The sequence below is a fragment of the Coenobita brevimanus genome, chromosome 65 (assembly GCF_032717465.1).
Source record: "Coenobita brevimanus isolate Jiangsu-jjx chromosome 65, ASM3271746v2, whole genome shotgun sequence".
NCBI lineage: Eukaryota > Metazoa > Arthropoda > Malacostraca > Decapoda > Coenobitidae > Coenobita > Coenobita brevimanus.
Genome location: NC_137018.1, coordinates 31,520,730 through 31,536,299, shown reverse-complemented (window position 1 = coordinate 31,536,299; position 15,570 = coordinate 31,520,730). Strand labels below are relative to the sequence as shown.

At 41.9% G+C, this 15,570-nt stretch overlaps 2 protein-coding genes across 2 annotated transcripts in view; one reads left to right on the top strand and one right to left on the bottom strand.

Moving 5' to 3' along the window:
* MCPH1 (Microcephalin) overlaps positions 1 to 15,570 on the top strand; it is a 189,200-nt gene that overhangs the window by 151,060 nt on the left and 22,570 nt on the right. The window contains exon 9 of the mRNA XM_080276467.1: positions 14,389 to 14,502. Coding sequence (XP_080132593.1) covers positions 14,389 to 14,502 — 114 coding nt within the window. The remainder of the gene's footprint in view (positions 1 to 14,388; positions 14,503 to 15,570) is intronic.
* The window catches only part of Nprl2 (Nitrogen permease regulator-like 2), a 103,110-nt gene continuing 96,296 nt past the window's right edge, over positions 8,757 to 15,570 (bottom strand). The window contains exon 6 of the mRNA XM_080276466.1: positions 8,757 to 8,978. The gene's annotated coding sequence lies outside the window, so the exon portion shown is untranslated. The remainder of the gene's footprint in view (positions 8,979 to 15,570) is intronic.

Below are 15,570 nucleotides of genomic sequence, written 5' to 3'. Positions count from 1 at the left end.
CAATGATACAGTTCGTAAATGTTCTTTTTAGTATACTGTACAGCATATTGAAAGAGAGAGAGGGAGATTTATTCCTTGTTTTGCATGCAGATCAAGGTATTATGTTCTTAGGTACATACACTGTACTGTATAAATAAGCACAGTACAGTATGCAGTATGAGTACAGTACAGCATCATTTGTGAAGTACAGTACTGGGCCTTCAGTGGAATGTTTTATTCATATATTTGTATAGGCCTGTTAAATTTAAAACTTTGTTTAGGCATTCATTACTGATATGTATTAAATTCTTATATGAGAACTGTACCCCCTCAGGATAGCTGATGAGAGAATTACAGAAGAATAATTGTCCTTAACTATTGTTATTCCTTCATTCTTTCCTCTTTCTTCTGCTTGTGGGTGACTTTATACTCCCTCTTCTGTCTTTCTTTCCTTCATTCTTTCCTCTTCCTTCTGCTTATGGGGGGACTCTACACTGAGTGACAAGCCAAATGGTTTCCTGTACGCTTGGAAACCCTATAACACGCTGGGTGGTAACCATATAACCAAATTATGGTGCCTGGTGGTTTGGTGGGTAATTAAGGTGCTCCAGTCAGATTGAACTTGTGTAGGTTTATATCCAAGGGGTGGTTGGGGTTTATTGCTCACGTAATGCCACTCAGGGATGAGTGATGCTGGTCACTCTCATTTTAAATGTCAGGACCAACTTGCCTAGCCCTGGGTTCCTACACTCTTCTGTGGAGCGACATACGATTGGATGATGGATGGATGAAACTATTGTTATTCATATTGTGGCCTTAGGCACATATGGACCCAAACCCAGTGGACTGCAGGCAGAAACTCCCCTTCTCCTGCAATCCACTATCATCCTTTTGAGGGGTAGGTAGGGAGCTGAGGGACATTTTTGCTGATGATGTAAGTACTGCACCACTGTGTGCAGACAACCCTCTCCAGCACCTATCCTGAACTATGAAAAGTAACAGTATGTAAAACGAGGTATGAGTCATTTGACCTATAAGATGGGTTAAAATAGCCAATGCCATTTTACCTCATTTGTGGATTAGTCATCTGAGGCTAGGATAGTCTACCATAGTCTAGTGCATCTTGTTTGTTTGTTCACTTGTTTATAAAAGTTTCAACATGCTTGCATGCATCAGCCTTGGTCACTTAATGGCAGCTCTTCATGCTGCTTGATCTATAGTAGCCTCTGTATTCAGTTCTTTATCCCTCAGGTATGAGAGTAGAAACCAGCCTACTTCCTTTGGTGACATTAAATTGCCTCATATTATTTCTGCCATAATGCCTAAACTGTATGTGAGCAATAGAGTAGTACTGTTTAGTCTATCTCTCTGCCTGTTGCCAGATCCCTCACCCATAAGGGATGGCCACAAACAAATCACCTTCATGTCATCCTGTCCCCTATCATTTCACTCCCCTCCCCACAGCTCACACCCCCCTCTCTCATATACCTCTCCACTTCATCCCTCCATCTCATCCTCAGCCTCCCCCTCCCTATCATCCCCCTTTCCACTTCACTCACATACACTCTCCTCGTTAGTGTCTCGCTCTCCATTCTCCAAATGTCCAAACCACCTCAGTGTATTTATCCTAACACTTTATGTCACATCCACATCCACACCACAATGCTCTTTCACTTTCTCATTTGTCAGTCTGTCTCTCTATGTAACTACACATGCTTCTCTCAAATAACTCATTCTCACTGCTGTCACTCTTGACTTGTGTCCTTCCAACAAAGTCCAAGCTTCACTTTCATATGTTAGAATTGGTATCACAATACTATATTATAGTAACTTTTTTACATCCGTGCTCACTTCCTTATTTCTTATCATTTCATTCAAAGAAGCAGCAACCTTTTTTCTTTGTTGTACCCTTTCATGCACTTCATCTTCCAAACTTCCATCCTTATTCATCACACTTCCCAAGTACTTAAATGCACTCACATTTTCCATTTCCTTATCTAACCTCACTACATTCAGTGACCTCACTTCTCACGAAGACCATAACTTTACCCTTCCCTAAATACGCCTTTAGATTCTGTTTCTTACACACACTACCAAACTCATTTACCAAGCCTTCCAGTCCCCTTCATCTTCACTTAACAAAATACAGTCATCGATTAACGCGGACAGTAGGGACTGGACAAGGACCGTGCTACACAAACCCGCATCACTCAAACAGAATGTTTGCATGTACAGTATAACAGTACAAAGTGTTCTGGCAACTTTCCAAAACTTCACTTTTACCTGTTCTTACCACCCTGCCCCACATTAAATTGCTCCCTATTTATACCCACCATCAGGTAGAACATTGAAAGAGATATAACTGTTGTAATTAAGAACATGAATAATATTAAAAATAGCATTAACAGAAACAAAAGTTGGGCTGGGTACCTTTGTGTTGTTAATGCATAGCTCCCTGGCACTCTCCCCCCACCCTCTCCCCCAATGTTGTTGTTATAAAGTTTTGCCATCTCTCGTATCGTGTGGCCTTGGTAAGGACATTAAGTAGGTTGTATGCTTAGATGAAAATTTATGGGTTTCACCGTAAGTTACAAGAGGATGAGAAAAAGGCAGAGTATAAGAGAGAAGTGGAGGAACGATTGGGCAAATATGAATTGGAGCAGACGGGAGACGTGGAAGGTGTGTGCAAGATATTTACAGAAGAAATATGTGCAGCATGTGATGTGGTGTGTGGAAGGAAGAGAAGACGGAGGAGGGTGCAAGGAACAGCGTGGTGGACTGAAGAGGTGAAACAGGCTGTGGCACAAAAGAAGAAAGCATACAATGAATGGATGAGAAATAGGGGCGTGGAAGAAGTTGAGAGGCGGAAGAGGGAGTTATATGTGGAAAGAAAGAAAGAGGTGAAAAGAGTAGTAAGAGAGAGTAAGAAGAGAGTGGATGAGGAATTTGGAAGGAATTTGAGTGTAAAGTGGAGGGACTGTAAGAAAATGTTCTGGAGAGAAGTGAAAAGAGTAAGACAGGGTGGAAGTGAAGTTAGCAGGGGAGTGAAAGATAAAAATGGTAGATTACTAGTGGAGAAGGGAGAAAAAGTGAGCAGATGGAGAGAACACTTTAAGGAATTGTTGAACGTAGGGGATGGAAGTAATGCGAGTATAAGTGGCTGGGGAATGGCTGGGAGAAGGAGGGAGGTGAGAAGACAGGAAGAAATCGGTAGGATAGAAGTTGTGGAAGCAATGAAGAAAGTTAAATCGGGGAAAGCCCCAGGAATTGATGGAGTGTGTGGTGAAATGCTGAAGCATGGGGGAGAGATAGTAGTAGAATGGATGTGGAAGATGTGCAGATTGGCGTGGGAGGAAGGTAGAGTCCCGGAGGATTGGAAGTCAGGTATAATTATTCCCTTGTACAAAGGAAAAGGGGAAAAAAAAGTGTGTGGTAATCATAGGGGCATTTGTCTTCTTAGTATAATAGGAAAAGTGTATGGTAGGATACTTATAGACAGAGTTAGAGAAAGAACAGAGAAATTAGTTGGAGAAGAACAGGGAGGCTTTAGGAAGGGAAGAGGTTGTGTAGATCAGATATTCATTCTTAGATCTTTAGTGGAAAAGTTTCTAGAGAAGGGAAAGAAGTTGTATGCGGCTTTCATGGACATGGAGAAAGCATATGACAGGGTGGATAGACAAGGATTGTGGAAAGTGTTAAGAATATATGGAGTAGATGGGAAGTTGTTGAATGCTGTGAAGAGTATGTACGATGGTGCGAAGGCTGCAGTGCGTGTGGATGGTGAACTAAGTGAATTTTTCTCTTTGAAAGTTGGTTTGAAACAGGGATGTGTCATGTCTCCATGGCTGTTCAATCTGTACATGGATGGGGTAATAAAAGAGGTACAAGGTAGGGTAGTGGATGTTGGAGTGGCCCTGGTGAGAGAGGATAGTGTTTGGAAACTCCCTGTACTGTTGTTTGCAGATGATACTGTGTTGTTGAGTGAAGACGAAGGGGAGCTGCAAGGCTTGGTGGATGAGTTTGAGAGAGTGTGTAAGAAACGGAATCTAAAGGTGAATGTAGGGAAGAGTAAAGTGATGGTCTTTGAGAGAGGTGAAGTTAGTGAATGTACAGCGAGGTTGGATGGTGAGGAATTGGAAAATGTGAGTACGTTTAAGTACTTGGGTAGTGTGATGAGTAGGGATGGAGGTTTGGAGGGTGAAGTGCTTGAAAGGGTACATTCATTCATTCATTCATTGCCAGACGCCATGTATCCCAGACGGGGTGGCCAATGGCTTAGAGTTAATTGTTTTACAGGGAGGGGCACTAATCCTCCACCAACCCCACTTGACACGTAGCAGGGAAGAAAGGTTGCTGGTTCTTTGAAAGCAGTGATAAGAAACAGGGAAGTGAGCATGGAAGTGAAAAAGTTACTACCTGACAGTATTGTGATACCAACTCTAACGTACGGAAGTGAAGCTTGGACATTGTTGGAAGGACACAAGTCAAGAGTGAGAGCAGTGGAAATGAGTTATTTAAGAGGAGCCTGTGGAGTCACGTGGAGAGACAGGCTGACGAATGAGGATATAAAGGAGCGTTGTGGTGTGGATGTGGATGTGATAGGAAGCGTTATGAGGAACACACTGAGGTGGTTTGGCCATGTGGAGAGGATGGAGGGTGAAAGACTGACGAAGAGAGTGTATGTGAGTGAGGTGGAGGGGGGAAGAGGGAGGGAGAGGCCGAGGATGAGATGGAGGGATGGGGTGGAGAGGTATATGAGAGAGGGGGGTATGAGTTGGGAGCAGGGCAGTGAAATGGCGGGGGACAGGGCAACTTGGAGGCGATTTGTTTGTGGCCACCCCAAACGGGATTGAGGCGTCTGGCAGTAGTAGTAGACCATTTTAGGGTGACGAAATGGAACGAAAATATTTGCTAATCACAAAAAAAAAGTTACTCTTTCATCCATGTGTTCTTGTAAGTTAGTGTTCAGTTTTACATTCTTTGTTCGATTTCACACTTCCCAACACATTTCGGACTGACTGAGCATGCAGCTAGTTGTTCTTTCTCTGACGGTCCATATAACACCCCATGAGTTTCTCAGTCAGCTTCAGGACAACATTATGACCTTTCACTGCTGCCAGGTTCACATCACCAGGGTTCCCACTCACAATATTCTTTATCTTCTCCCGGTCCTTCCAAATCGTTCTGATGGTGCTTTCACTCATGCCGTGCTTTTTCGCCATTTCTACCTGCCTCTTTCCCTGCTCTAACTCCTTTACTATGTCATACTTTTGGGCATAATTTCTCTTCCTCTTTCCCTGCTCTGACTTCTTTACTGTCTCATACTTCTGGGCATACGTAAAGATGCACTGCCTCCTGGATGGCTGGGGCTGATCACGTGGGATGACTAGTCAGTGTCCGCATTTGACACTCAGACACACATAAAAAACTTGCCGCACAGCACGGGTAGAAGTCAGTGTGATGCATGAGAGGACTGATAGCCATATGCTTAGTCGGTCTGAAATGTGTTGGGAAGAGCAAAATCGAACAAAGAATGTGGAACTGAACGCTAACTTATGAAAACACATGGATGAGAGAGTAATTTTTCTCTGATTAGCAAACATTTTTGTTCCATTTTGTCCCTTAAAAATGTGAAACTCATATGAATATGGGGTAGAACTTGGTGAGATGCGAGAAAGGACTGATAGCCGTATGCTTAGTCGGTCTGAAATGTGTTGGGAAGCATGAAATCGAGTGAAGAATGTGGAACTGAATGCTACAAGAATACTGTATATAGATGAGTTTTTTTTTTTTTTAAGCACATATTTTTGTTCCATTTCGTCCCTTAAAATTGTAAAACCCATAAATTTCTGTTTAACCATATGGCCCTGAATGTGCCCAGGACAGGTACCCGGATGTAAGCAGGCCAATTGTTGCAAGTCTGGGGGGGTGACACCACCTTAGCAGCTTTCAGATTTTGTCACCAGGCCAGCTAACGTCTTGTGTGAGCTGAGTTTTTCTGAGTATTGATTATGTCCTGCCACATTATGCTGAGCCCGTTAGAACAAAAGTGTTTTACTCAACCGCATGTTACTCAAGGATTAAGTATACAGTATCTTCTGCAAACAACAGTACAAGAATTTTCCAAACACTGCCCTCTCTTATTAGAGCCAGTCCAACATCCACTTCCTTACCTTGTACCTCTTTTATAACACCATCCATATAAAGATTAAACAACCATAGAAATATAACATCCCTGTTTCAATCCAACATTCTGATAGTAAAATTCACTCAGTTCACTATCCACATACACTGCATGCCTTAGCACCCTTTATACATGCACCTCACGTCATTCAACAACTTCCCATTTACTCCTTATATTCTTAATACTTTCCACATTCCTTGTCCACTCTGTCATACGTTTTCTCCAAATCCATGAAGGCTGCATACAACTTCTATTCCTTCTCTAGAAACTTTTCCACTATAGACCTAAGGATGAATATCTAATCTACACAACGTCGTCCCTTCATAAAACCTCCCTGTTCTTCAACTAATTCCTGTTATTTCCCTGACTCTGTCAATAAATATCCTGCCATATACTTTTTCTCTTACACTAAGAAGACAAATCCCCCTATGATTACCACACATCTTTTTCCCCTTCTCCCTTGTACAAGGGAATAATTATACCTGACTTCCAATCGTCCGGGACTTTACCTTCTTTCCAGGCCAATCTGTACACCTATATCTATTCTGCCTCTATCTCTTCCCTGTGTTTCATCATTTCATCACACACTCCATAAGTTCCTGGGGCTTTTCCCATTTTGGCTTTCTTCATAGCTTCCTCTGCTTCCATCCTACTGATCACTTCCTCCCTTCTCACCTCACTTCTTCTCCCAGCCATTTCCCAGCCTCTTATACTCAAATTACTTCCATTCTCTATGTTTAACAGTTCCTTAAAGAGTTCTCTTCATCTGGTCACTTTTTCTCCCTTCTCCACTATCAGTCTATCATTTTTATCTTACACCCCCCAACATTTCTTACATTCCCTCCAGTTTACACTCATATTTCTTCCAAACTCCTCATCCTCTCTCATCTCTCTGTTACTAATCTTTTTGCCTTTCTCTTCCTCTCTACAAATAATTCTCTCTTTCATCTCTCAACTTCTTCCATTCTTCCGCTTCCCATCCACTTAATATATGCTTTCTTATTTTGTGCCACAGCTTGTCTCACCTCCTCATTCCACCGTGCTTTTCCTTGTACCCCCTTTTGTCGTCTCTTCATCCCTTACACCACCTTACATGCTGCACAGATTTCTTCTTTGAACATCTGGCACACATCTTCCACCTCCTCCATTGGCTCCAGATCATATTTACCAAATTGCTCCTCCACTTCTCCCTTATTATATTCTGCCCCTTCCCCCCCCCCCCATTCCATCCTCTTGCAACCTTTCTACTCTCCATGTATAGACTACTTACTCCTGTCCTTCCCTCCTTCAGTTCCTCCATTGCACTTGAACCTTGACTTTCACGACCACCAAGTGGTGGTCAGAAAGTCCACTTCCCCAACCTCTGTATGCTCTTGCATCCGTTACACACCTTTTCATTCTGTCATCCAGACACATAATCTATCTGTCTATCTAGTGCCAGATGCCTTAAACCTGTAAGGGTGGCTACAAACAAATTGCCTCCATGTTGCCTTGTCCAATGCCATTTCATTGCCTTGCTCCCAGCTTACATCCCCCTCTCTCATATACCACTCCACTCCATCCCTCCATCTCATCCTTGGCCTCCCCCTCCCTCTCCCCCCTACACCTTACTCACATACACTCTCCCCATCAGTCTCTCACTCTCCATCCTCTCCACATGGCCAAAACACCTCAAAATGTTTCTCCTAATGCCTCCAATCACATCCATATCCACACCACAACGCTCCATTGCTTCCTTATTTGTCAGTCTCTCTCTCCATGTGACTCCACGTGCTCCTCTCAAATAACTAATTTCCACTGCTTTCACTCGTGACTTGTGTCCCCCCAACAAGGTCCAAGCTTCACTTCCATATGCTAGAGTTGATATCACAATACTGTCATGTAGTAACTTTTTCAGTTCCATGCTCACTTCCCTGTTTCTTATCACTGCTTTCAAGGAACCAGCAACCTTTCTTCCATGTTGTACCTTTTCAAGCATTTCACTCTCTAACCTTCCATCCTTACTCATCACACTACATAATCAATTGAGGTTTTTGGAATGACCAAGGCCAATCTACCAAAAGGGGGGGCTATGAGTTATAAGTACCAGCTTGTAGAGCTGGTCTTAAACTGCACATTCTTGCCCTGCAGTGCTGGATATGGGTGAGAGTCCCATAAGGAGTAATTTAGTATTAATTTTTTATGAATTTCTTTACTGGTATTCCCTTTAATATTAAGGCATATTATGGCAACAAAATAATTCAGGCAACTGAACACTGTCACATGTAATAGGTCTTAAATTTAGCTATTTTTTTAGACCAACAGGAATTTAAATCCATCTTATCATCACAAAGTTATTATAATGTCAAACTTTTAAACGCGATTGACTCAAAACTTTTGTCGATTGGCCCATGTCATTCCAAGCACCACAATTACTCTATTGCCTTCCATTCATTCAGTTCACCATCCACCCTTCTTGCCACTTGCCACATACTGTATACCTGTGATGTAGTACAGAGGTAGCCTGATTATCGATGCCACATGGTTTTAATGGGCGCCTGAATAGTCCGAAATTATGATTAATCTGTTGGAAACAAAACACAAGTACCTTTAGATTGATTTATTTACCGGTAATGTACACTTTAAGGGTTGTTTTCACAGTGGTCCCCAATGGCGTCCCCAACCCAACAGCCTACACAGCTCTGAATACATGTCTTGGTTTTCACAGTTGCCCCAACCCACCTTCCGAGACCTTCATTCTGAGACTGCATTCGGGCTGTCCCCAACAGTACTGGAACATTCTTGGGGGAGGGATGGGGCTCCCCAACAGATGGGCCTGAATCATTTAAAATAAAAGAATCATTGTCTATATTTAATAGTGACTTGAAATGACATACAGTACATGACATTATATTGCTGTGATAATTATACCCCCCCGTTAAGAAATTACCTCATATTTAAACTCTTTTAAGAGACTATTATATACCCAAATACCTGGCAATTTACTGTAGTTTATTTCACAGCCTGTTGGAGGTTCCACAACAAACTGACCCAAAAGAAATGAAAGAATAGTGATCTCATGCATATTTTCATCAAAATTTTAGTACTGTATCAGATGCCTAATGTAATATTGCTGATATAACTAGCACACTCCATTTAGAAAATACCTCATGTTCATGTACTAATATCATACCCATTAGTGAACCACACTATCACTCATTAGACAAGAGGGGAACAAGTCAAGAGTGAGAGCAGTGGAAATGAGTTACTTGAGAGGAGCATGTGGAGTGACATGGAGGGACAGGTTGACGAATGAAGAAGTGAAGGAACGTTGTGGGGTAGATGTGGATGTGGTTGAAAAGATTAGGAGAAATACACTGAGGTGGTTTGGACATGTGGAGAGGATGGAGAATGAAAGACTGACTAAGAGGGTGTATGTAGGTGAGGTGGAGGGAGGGAGAGGGAGGGGTAGACCGAGGATGAGGTGGAGGGATGGAGTTGAGAGGTATATGAGGGAGGGGGGGGTGAGTTGGGGGGAGGGGAGTCAAATGGTGGGTGACAGAGTGACTTGGAGGCGTTTTGTCTGCGGCCACCCTTTGCGGGATTAGGGCGTCGGGCTATAGATAGATAGATAGATATATTTGTTACCTCTCCATAGGTACTTACTTATGCCTTTCTTACAGCACTCGGCATTCATGACATTTCAACCTAGTTCCAATGTTTCAAGTTGGTGCGTGATGAGGTTGCTGTTAGTTATCCCTTCATTCTGATAACGTTTCTCATTCTTTATCTTTGCTGCCTTCGGACAAACTTCTTCACTCCCAAACATATCAGAAAGAATTGTGTGAAGTGGATTTTCCAGCCAAACCATTCACCACATTCTAATTTTGAAATATTTGCAACATATGGAAGGTGCTGAATAAGGTGTCTTTTCCTCCTAACAGTTTACAACATTTATTTTTGGCCACCCAGAACTACTAATCCTACCGCATGAACACAAGCAGACATCTCCATATTAGCAAGCTCCCAAAAGCCATTTGGTGGGACTGTGAAATCCAAAGGTGCTCTTTGTTCGAGCCCAACCCACTTTCAGATCCTAAAGGCTAGAGACGACTGTGAAAACCGCCCTAAGTAGCAAAAAGACCTTACCAGTTCATTTCATATTCCTCCATTGTTTATGCATTGTTCTGACTATTTTCAGAATGGTAAGTTTCCCTTTCCTGCTGAAAAATTTCCTCCCTGTTATTATCATGTTCCCTAACCCTTAAAGACCGCAGATCTCCTAGCCCCCCTAGCCCCAGAACTGCAAAAATAGTCCGATTTTTTAACTCTCACCGAGGTAAATTTTTTTCTTACCGGTTTCAAGAGCTTAAATTTACACACCTGAAAATGTATATTTCACTCTCATATGACTAATGATTACCATAATATCGCCTGTAAAAAACATCAAAAATAAAAATGGTTACCCCTCACGTGTAGAGAGAGAAAGAGAGAGAGAAAAATGCACCAAAGTAGATTTTGGTTGTATATATTTGAAGACCTTGATTTTACACACCAAAAAGTGTATATTTCACTCTCATATGTCTAATGGTTACTGCACAATCAACCGGGGGGGGGGGGAGGTCACTTCTTGCTATGAGTGAGAATGGGACGTCTTTGAGAAGTAAGGGGAAACGAGGAGGTGAAGGGAGTGTGGCAGGGCATCAGGAGGGAGGAAAAGGGAGGGAATATGTCTGCCACACACAGCCAATACAGTCTAGAGGGGGTATGGGGGAGGCGGTGGCTCAATCGGTAGAGAGTTGGCCTGCAGTCCTGACGGACCCGAGTTCAAATCCCGCTGGGGCAGGGAACGGTTTAAGGATTTGAATTTCATAAAATCAGACTTTACTGATCTACGAGAAACCCCGCCGACATGTCGTAAAAATATCCTCGCTAATACCAATACACCAGTCCTGTATGAGACAGCCCTAGCATGTATTCAATATGGACTGTGGGTGTTAGCGCCGAAGTGGTGACATGTAGAGGTGTGCAGTACGTAGGAGGACTACTGGGCCTTGAAAGCAGGCTGTGAAGCCTATGCCCAGAGTCGGACAAAAAAAAAGTTTGGATGGGAGGGGACACAGAGGGCAAGACTCAAGGGGGCAATGAGAGGTGGAGAGATGGCTTGGTGAAGGGTGGGGTCCCCACACCTGGGGAGGGGGCCGGATCATGCCTCCCACCACCTGATCCCTGAGTTTCCATTGGCTAGGTACTATTTACGTCATAAAAGTGGCAGGGTTACAGTTCTCCAGTTTTTTATAACCTCTTTATGATCGTCAGCCATAGAACTTTGTCGCACATTTTCTGAGTCCCATGATCGTCAGCCACAGGACTTTAGGGGTTAAGCCGTACCTACACTTGTTTGTTTCCAGCACAATGGAAGAGCTCAGTGTACTCAAAGGTGGATTTTGTTTCCCAATTTCCCAACTGAAGGTTAAGTTAGGTTGGGTTAGGTTAGTGTAAATTATTAGGTACAGTTAAACTAGGTTAGGTCAGGTTTAGTTAAACACTTAGGTTTGGACAGTCCCTTACGCCAATACGCTGATGAATCAAATGAGTTGTCACAGCAGAATAGCAAAAAATATCGGGGAAATAGATTTAACAAGAAACATTTATTTACCAACCCAGAAATAATAAAAAAAAAAACAGGAAGAAGAACTGGTTTGGTTAGATGCTTCTGCGGCTTAAAGTAAAGCATATGTTTATCCCTCTCAATGGCCATGGGTTAAGAAATTTGCGTGCTCTTTTAGATGTGAGAAGACTCATCAGGTGCACCTGGCATTTTTTTTTTTTTTTTTTTCCAAATCCATCCTGTGATTTGCTATGATTCGTGGAAAAATTAATGCAGTTACGACACATGTTACTTTAATATGTAAACATATGGGTGAAAACTTCTGAAGTGAAGTGACCGCCTGACTGCTTGGGATGGTAGAATAGGGTCACATTAACGTACCAGTGACCTTCGTTCCCTTCTCATAATTGTTCGCAGTTTTTCATAGCTTGCCCTAACTCAGTGTCACCATCACAAGTTTGGTAAAGTGTTGTTCAAGGCCAGTGGCAACGAAGGGGTTAATGGAATACATTATTGTTTGTATGAATACTCTTTCTTTCACACACACACACAAAAATGAACAAAAGAATGAGCAGTAAATGTACGCCTAACTTTAAGCAGAAGAAATAATTGTATGCTCAGGCAGTTTGAAATGTGTTGGGAAGGGCAAAATCAAACGAAGAATGTGGAACTTAATGCTAACTTACAAGAAAACATGGGATGAAAGAGCTTTTTTTTTTTTCTGCTTAGCAAACTTTTGCATTCCATTTTGTTCCAAAAAATTGTGAAACCCATAAATTTTCATCTAACCATACAGCCTGAAGACCTTGCCAATTCAATTCATATTCCTCCAGTTTGTTTTCTTTATTTTTCTGACTATTTTGAGGGTGGTAAATAACCTTTTCGTGTAGCAAGATTTCCCTGCTGTTATTATCATCACGTCGTACCTACGATTATTTCTGGCATAATGGAAGAAACTTAGCGAGTCAAAGGTGGATTTCATTTCCCAGTTTCCCAACTGGAGCCCAAGTTAGGTTAAATTAGGGTAGGTTAAATCATTAGGTAGTTAAGCTATGTTAGGTTAGGTTTAGTTGAACACTTAGGTAAGGGCAGTCCCTTCTGCCATTATATACTGACGAATCAGACGAGTTGTCACAGTGGAGCAGCTAAAAACAACAGGGGAAACAGATTTAACAAGAAACGTTTATTTACCACCCCAGAAATAACAGAAAAATATAACAGACAGGAAGAAAACTGATTTAGCTATAGTAGGACTCGCTCACGTTTGCGGCTGTGGTGTGGTCCGCACCTGTGTACAGTGTTGCCACGTTTTCTATACCGTTATCTCTCTCTCTCTCTCTCTCTCTCTCTCTCTCTCTCTCCTGGCGGGAAATGTGAGCCACCCTGAGTACTTTTGATTCTTTTATAAGTTATTTATAATTGTGCTTTCATTTATTAATTTGGTTTTGTTATATTTAGTAGTAGATGGAGTGTCAAAGTTACTGTCTGCTGAGAGGTTTGTTACGTTACTGATTCATACACCCCGACGTAGTGGGGTGTGGGTGGGAGTGTGGATGTGGGTTTGTTGGGGTGGTGGTCCAGGGGGGAGGGGAAGTGTGAAGGGGGATTTGACCTGAGACACCCAGGAGGGATTAAGAAGGGAGGGAAGGGGAAGGGGGGGCTGGATTCACCTACCACATGGCGGGAAATGTGAGCCACCCTGAGTACTTTTGATTCTTTTATAAGTTATTTATAATTGTGCTTTCATTTGTTAATTTGGTTTTGTTATATTTAGTGATGCCGACAGTGCATTCAATGCATGCCCCTCTCCTGCCTCTCTCTCTCTCTCTCTCTCTCTCTCTCTCTCTCTCTCTCTGTAGGGAAGCTATCTGTCAGTGCTGCCACTCACAAGAATTATATGAATTATTTCTTTTACTTTGGATATTGGCATATTTCTTCTTTTTTCAGGCTCATTCTATTATTTCCATAACTGTAATATTATTAACCACCCTAAAACTACGCTAAAAAACATTAAAAGTGACTGCTATTTCTTTTAGCAACACTGTACAATATGTATGCCATGTTTCTGTGTTACTGTATAAATATTTTATGCATAATTAGATTACTGTTGATTCATCCATCAAAATACACAAGTGTAAGTTTTATTCATCTGAATTTATCGAATTTGTGATGCCTTGTACATAAATAGCTTCCGTTTCACATCGCAAGTTGAGGAAACGTGGCACCATTGTAAACAGGTGCGAGCCACACCACAGGCGCTTACGGACGCAAGGCCGACTATAGGTGCATTTCCTGCTTAAAGTAAAGTGTATGTTTAGCGAATGAGCAAACAAGAGCATCTCTCTGCTGTTGGCTTCCCTTCCTTATCAGTCACCTCACCAAACTCAACCCCACCACCCTTGTGATCGAGTTGTGATCAAAGGCGTGGTTGGAGGGTAGACTCATGCCAATTTACCCGTTGCTCACTCGCTAGCAACTGGATGCATGCTGTTTAAACTGGAGCTATCGTATGGATAATTTTAAGTACTGTATTACAATACCACTGAATCATTCGGTCATGGCTTGGATATACTGAAACCTGAATAATCTGAACCTGGACAATCGAGTTTTCACTGTAATATGATATATTCCTCAGATCTGCCGAGAGAGGCGATTGAGTCAGGGTGGAGCCTACAGCCATACTCTTTTCTCTGGTGTGGGTAGTATTTTTGTCATGGAGGGATGTTCACCACCAGCTGCTTTCATAAAGGTAAATATAAATTAGTTTTATCAATGCAGCATATTGAATGGTCAAAAAACACTTTAAAAGAAAATTAGGATCAACCTAAGAACTGTTCACAAGTTTTGATGCCACATATGTTTGAGTTGTTTGGGTATTTACTGAACTGTTAAATACATCTTCAGTATAGATAGTGCTGAGTACAGTATATACTGATATTACTATTAACCATGATCCAAAAGTATTTAACTCATAAGGTGTAGCTTTCTATTTTCAGAAGATCCCCATGATAGACATTTTTTTTTACTTTGTCTAAAAGCTCGTTTTACTCAGTAAGAAAGAAGACATGTTGAAGCAACTAGATGATTTGTATCTCTAATAGGTATTGTGATGGAGTTAAGTTTGGGGAGGAAAAGAAAAAAGGGAAAAAATTTCTGATCAGTGACATTATCATGAGGTGAAGGCAAGATTTAGGACATTCTGGGGTGTCCATGTATACTGTAGATATACCAAATTCTGTAGACGATAGGTGGGGGTTCCCATCATCTACTCACTTGATGTAGTGTCGCATACTTCTTTCATCTCTTTTATCATTCATTTTGTATGAGAGGGAACCCCCAGATTCTCACAGTAGATTGATAGCATGGGAAAAAGAAATAGTGCTCTGTTGCAGTTGCTGACACCACTTGCATGCAGTCTGATGAATCATTCGTCTGATGAATCATTCTGACATGTGACATCACTGTGAGAGGTTCGAGTCCATATTTCTTGCAATTTTTCTTTGTTCGTGCATATGACTTCTGCAGTTTTCATCCAGAAACCACCATGGCAGATTCGAATGAGCAAAGAGTGTCCATCAAATTTTGTTCTTTGCCCAGGAAAACTGTGGCAGAGGCAATAACAGTGCCTAAACAAACTTTCAAGGAGAAGGCTGTGAAAAAATCACGAGTCTGTCAATAGCAAGCATGTTATAAGAAAGGCAACATGTCAGTCCAAGACTCCTCTCAAGCAAAGTAAAACTGAGAAAATTTTGACAGTCAATCATGGAAGATCATCGTTGCACAACTGATGAAATAGTGGAGTCCACAGATGTTTCTT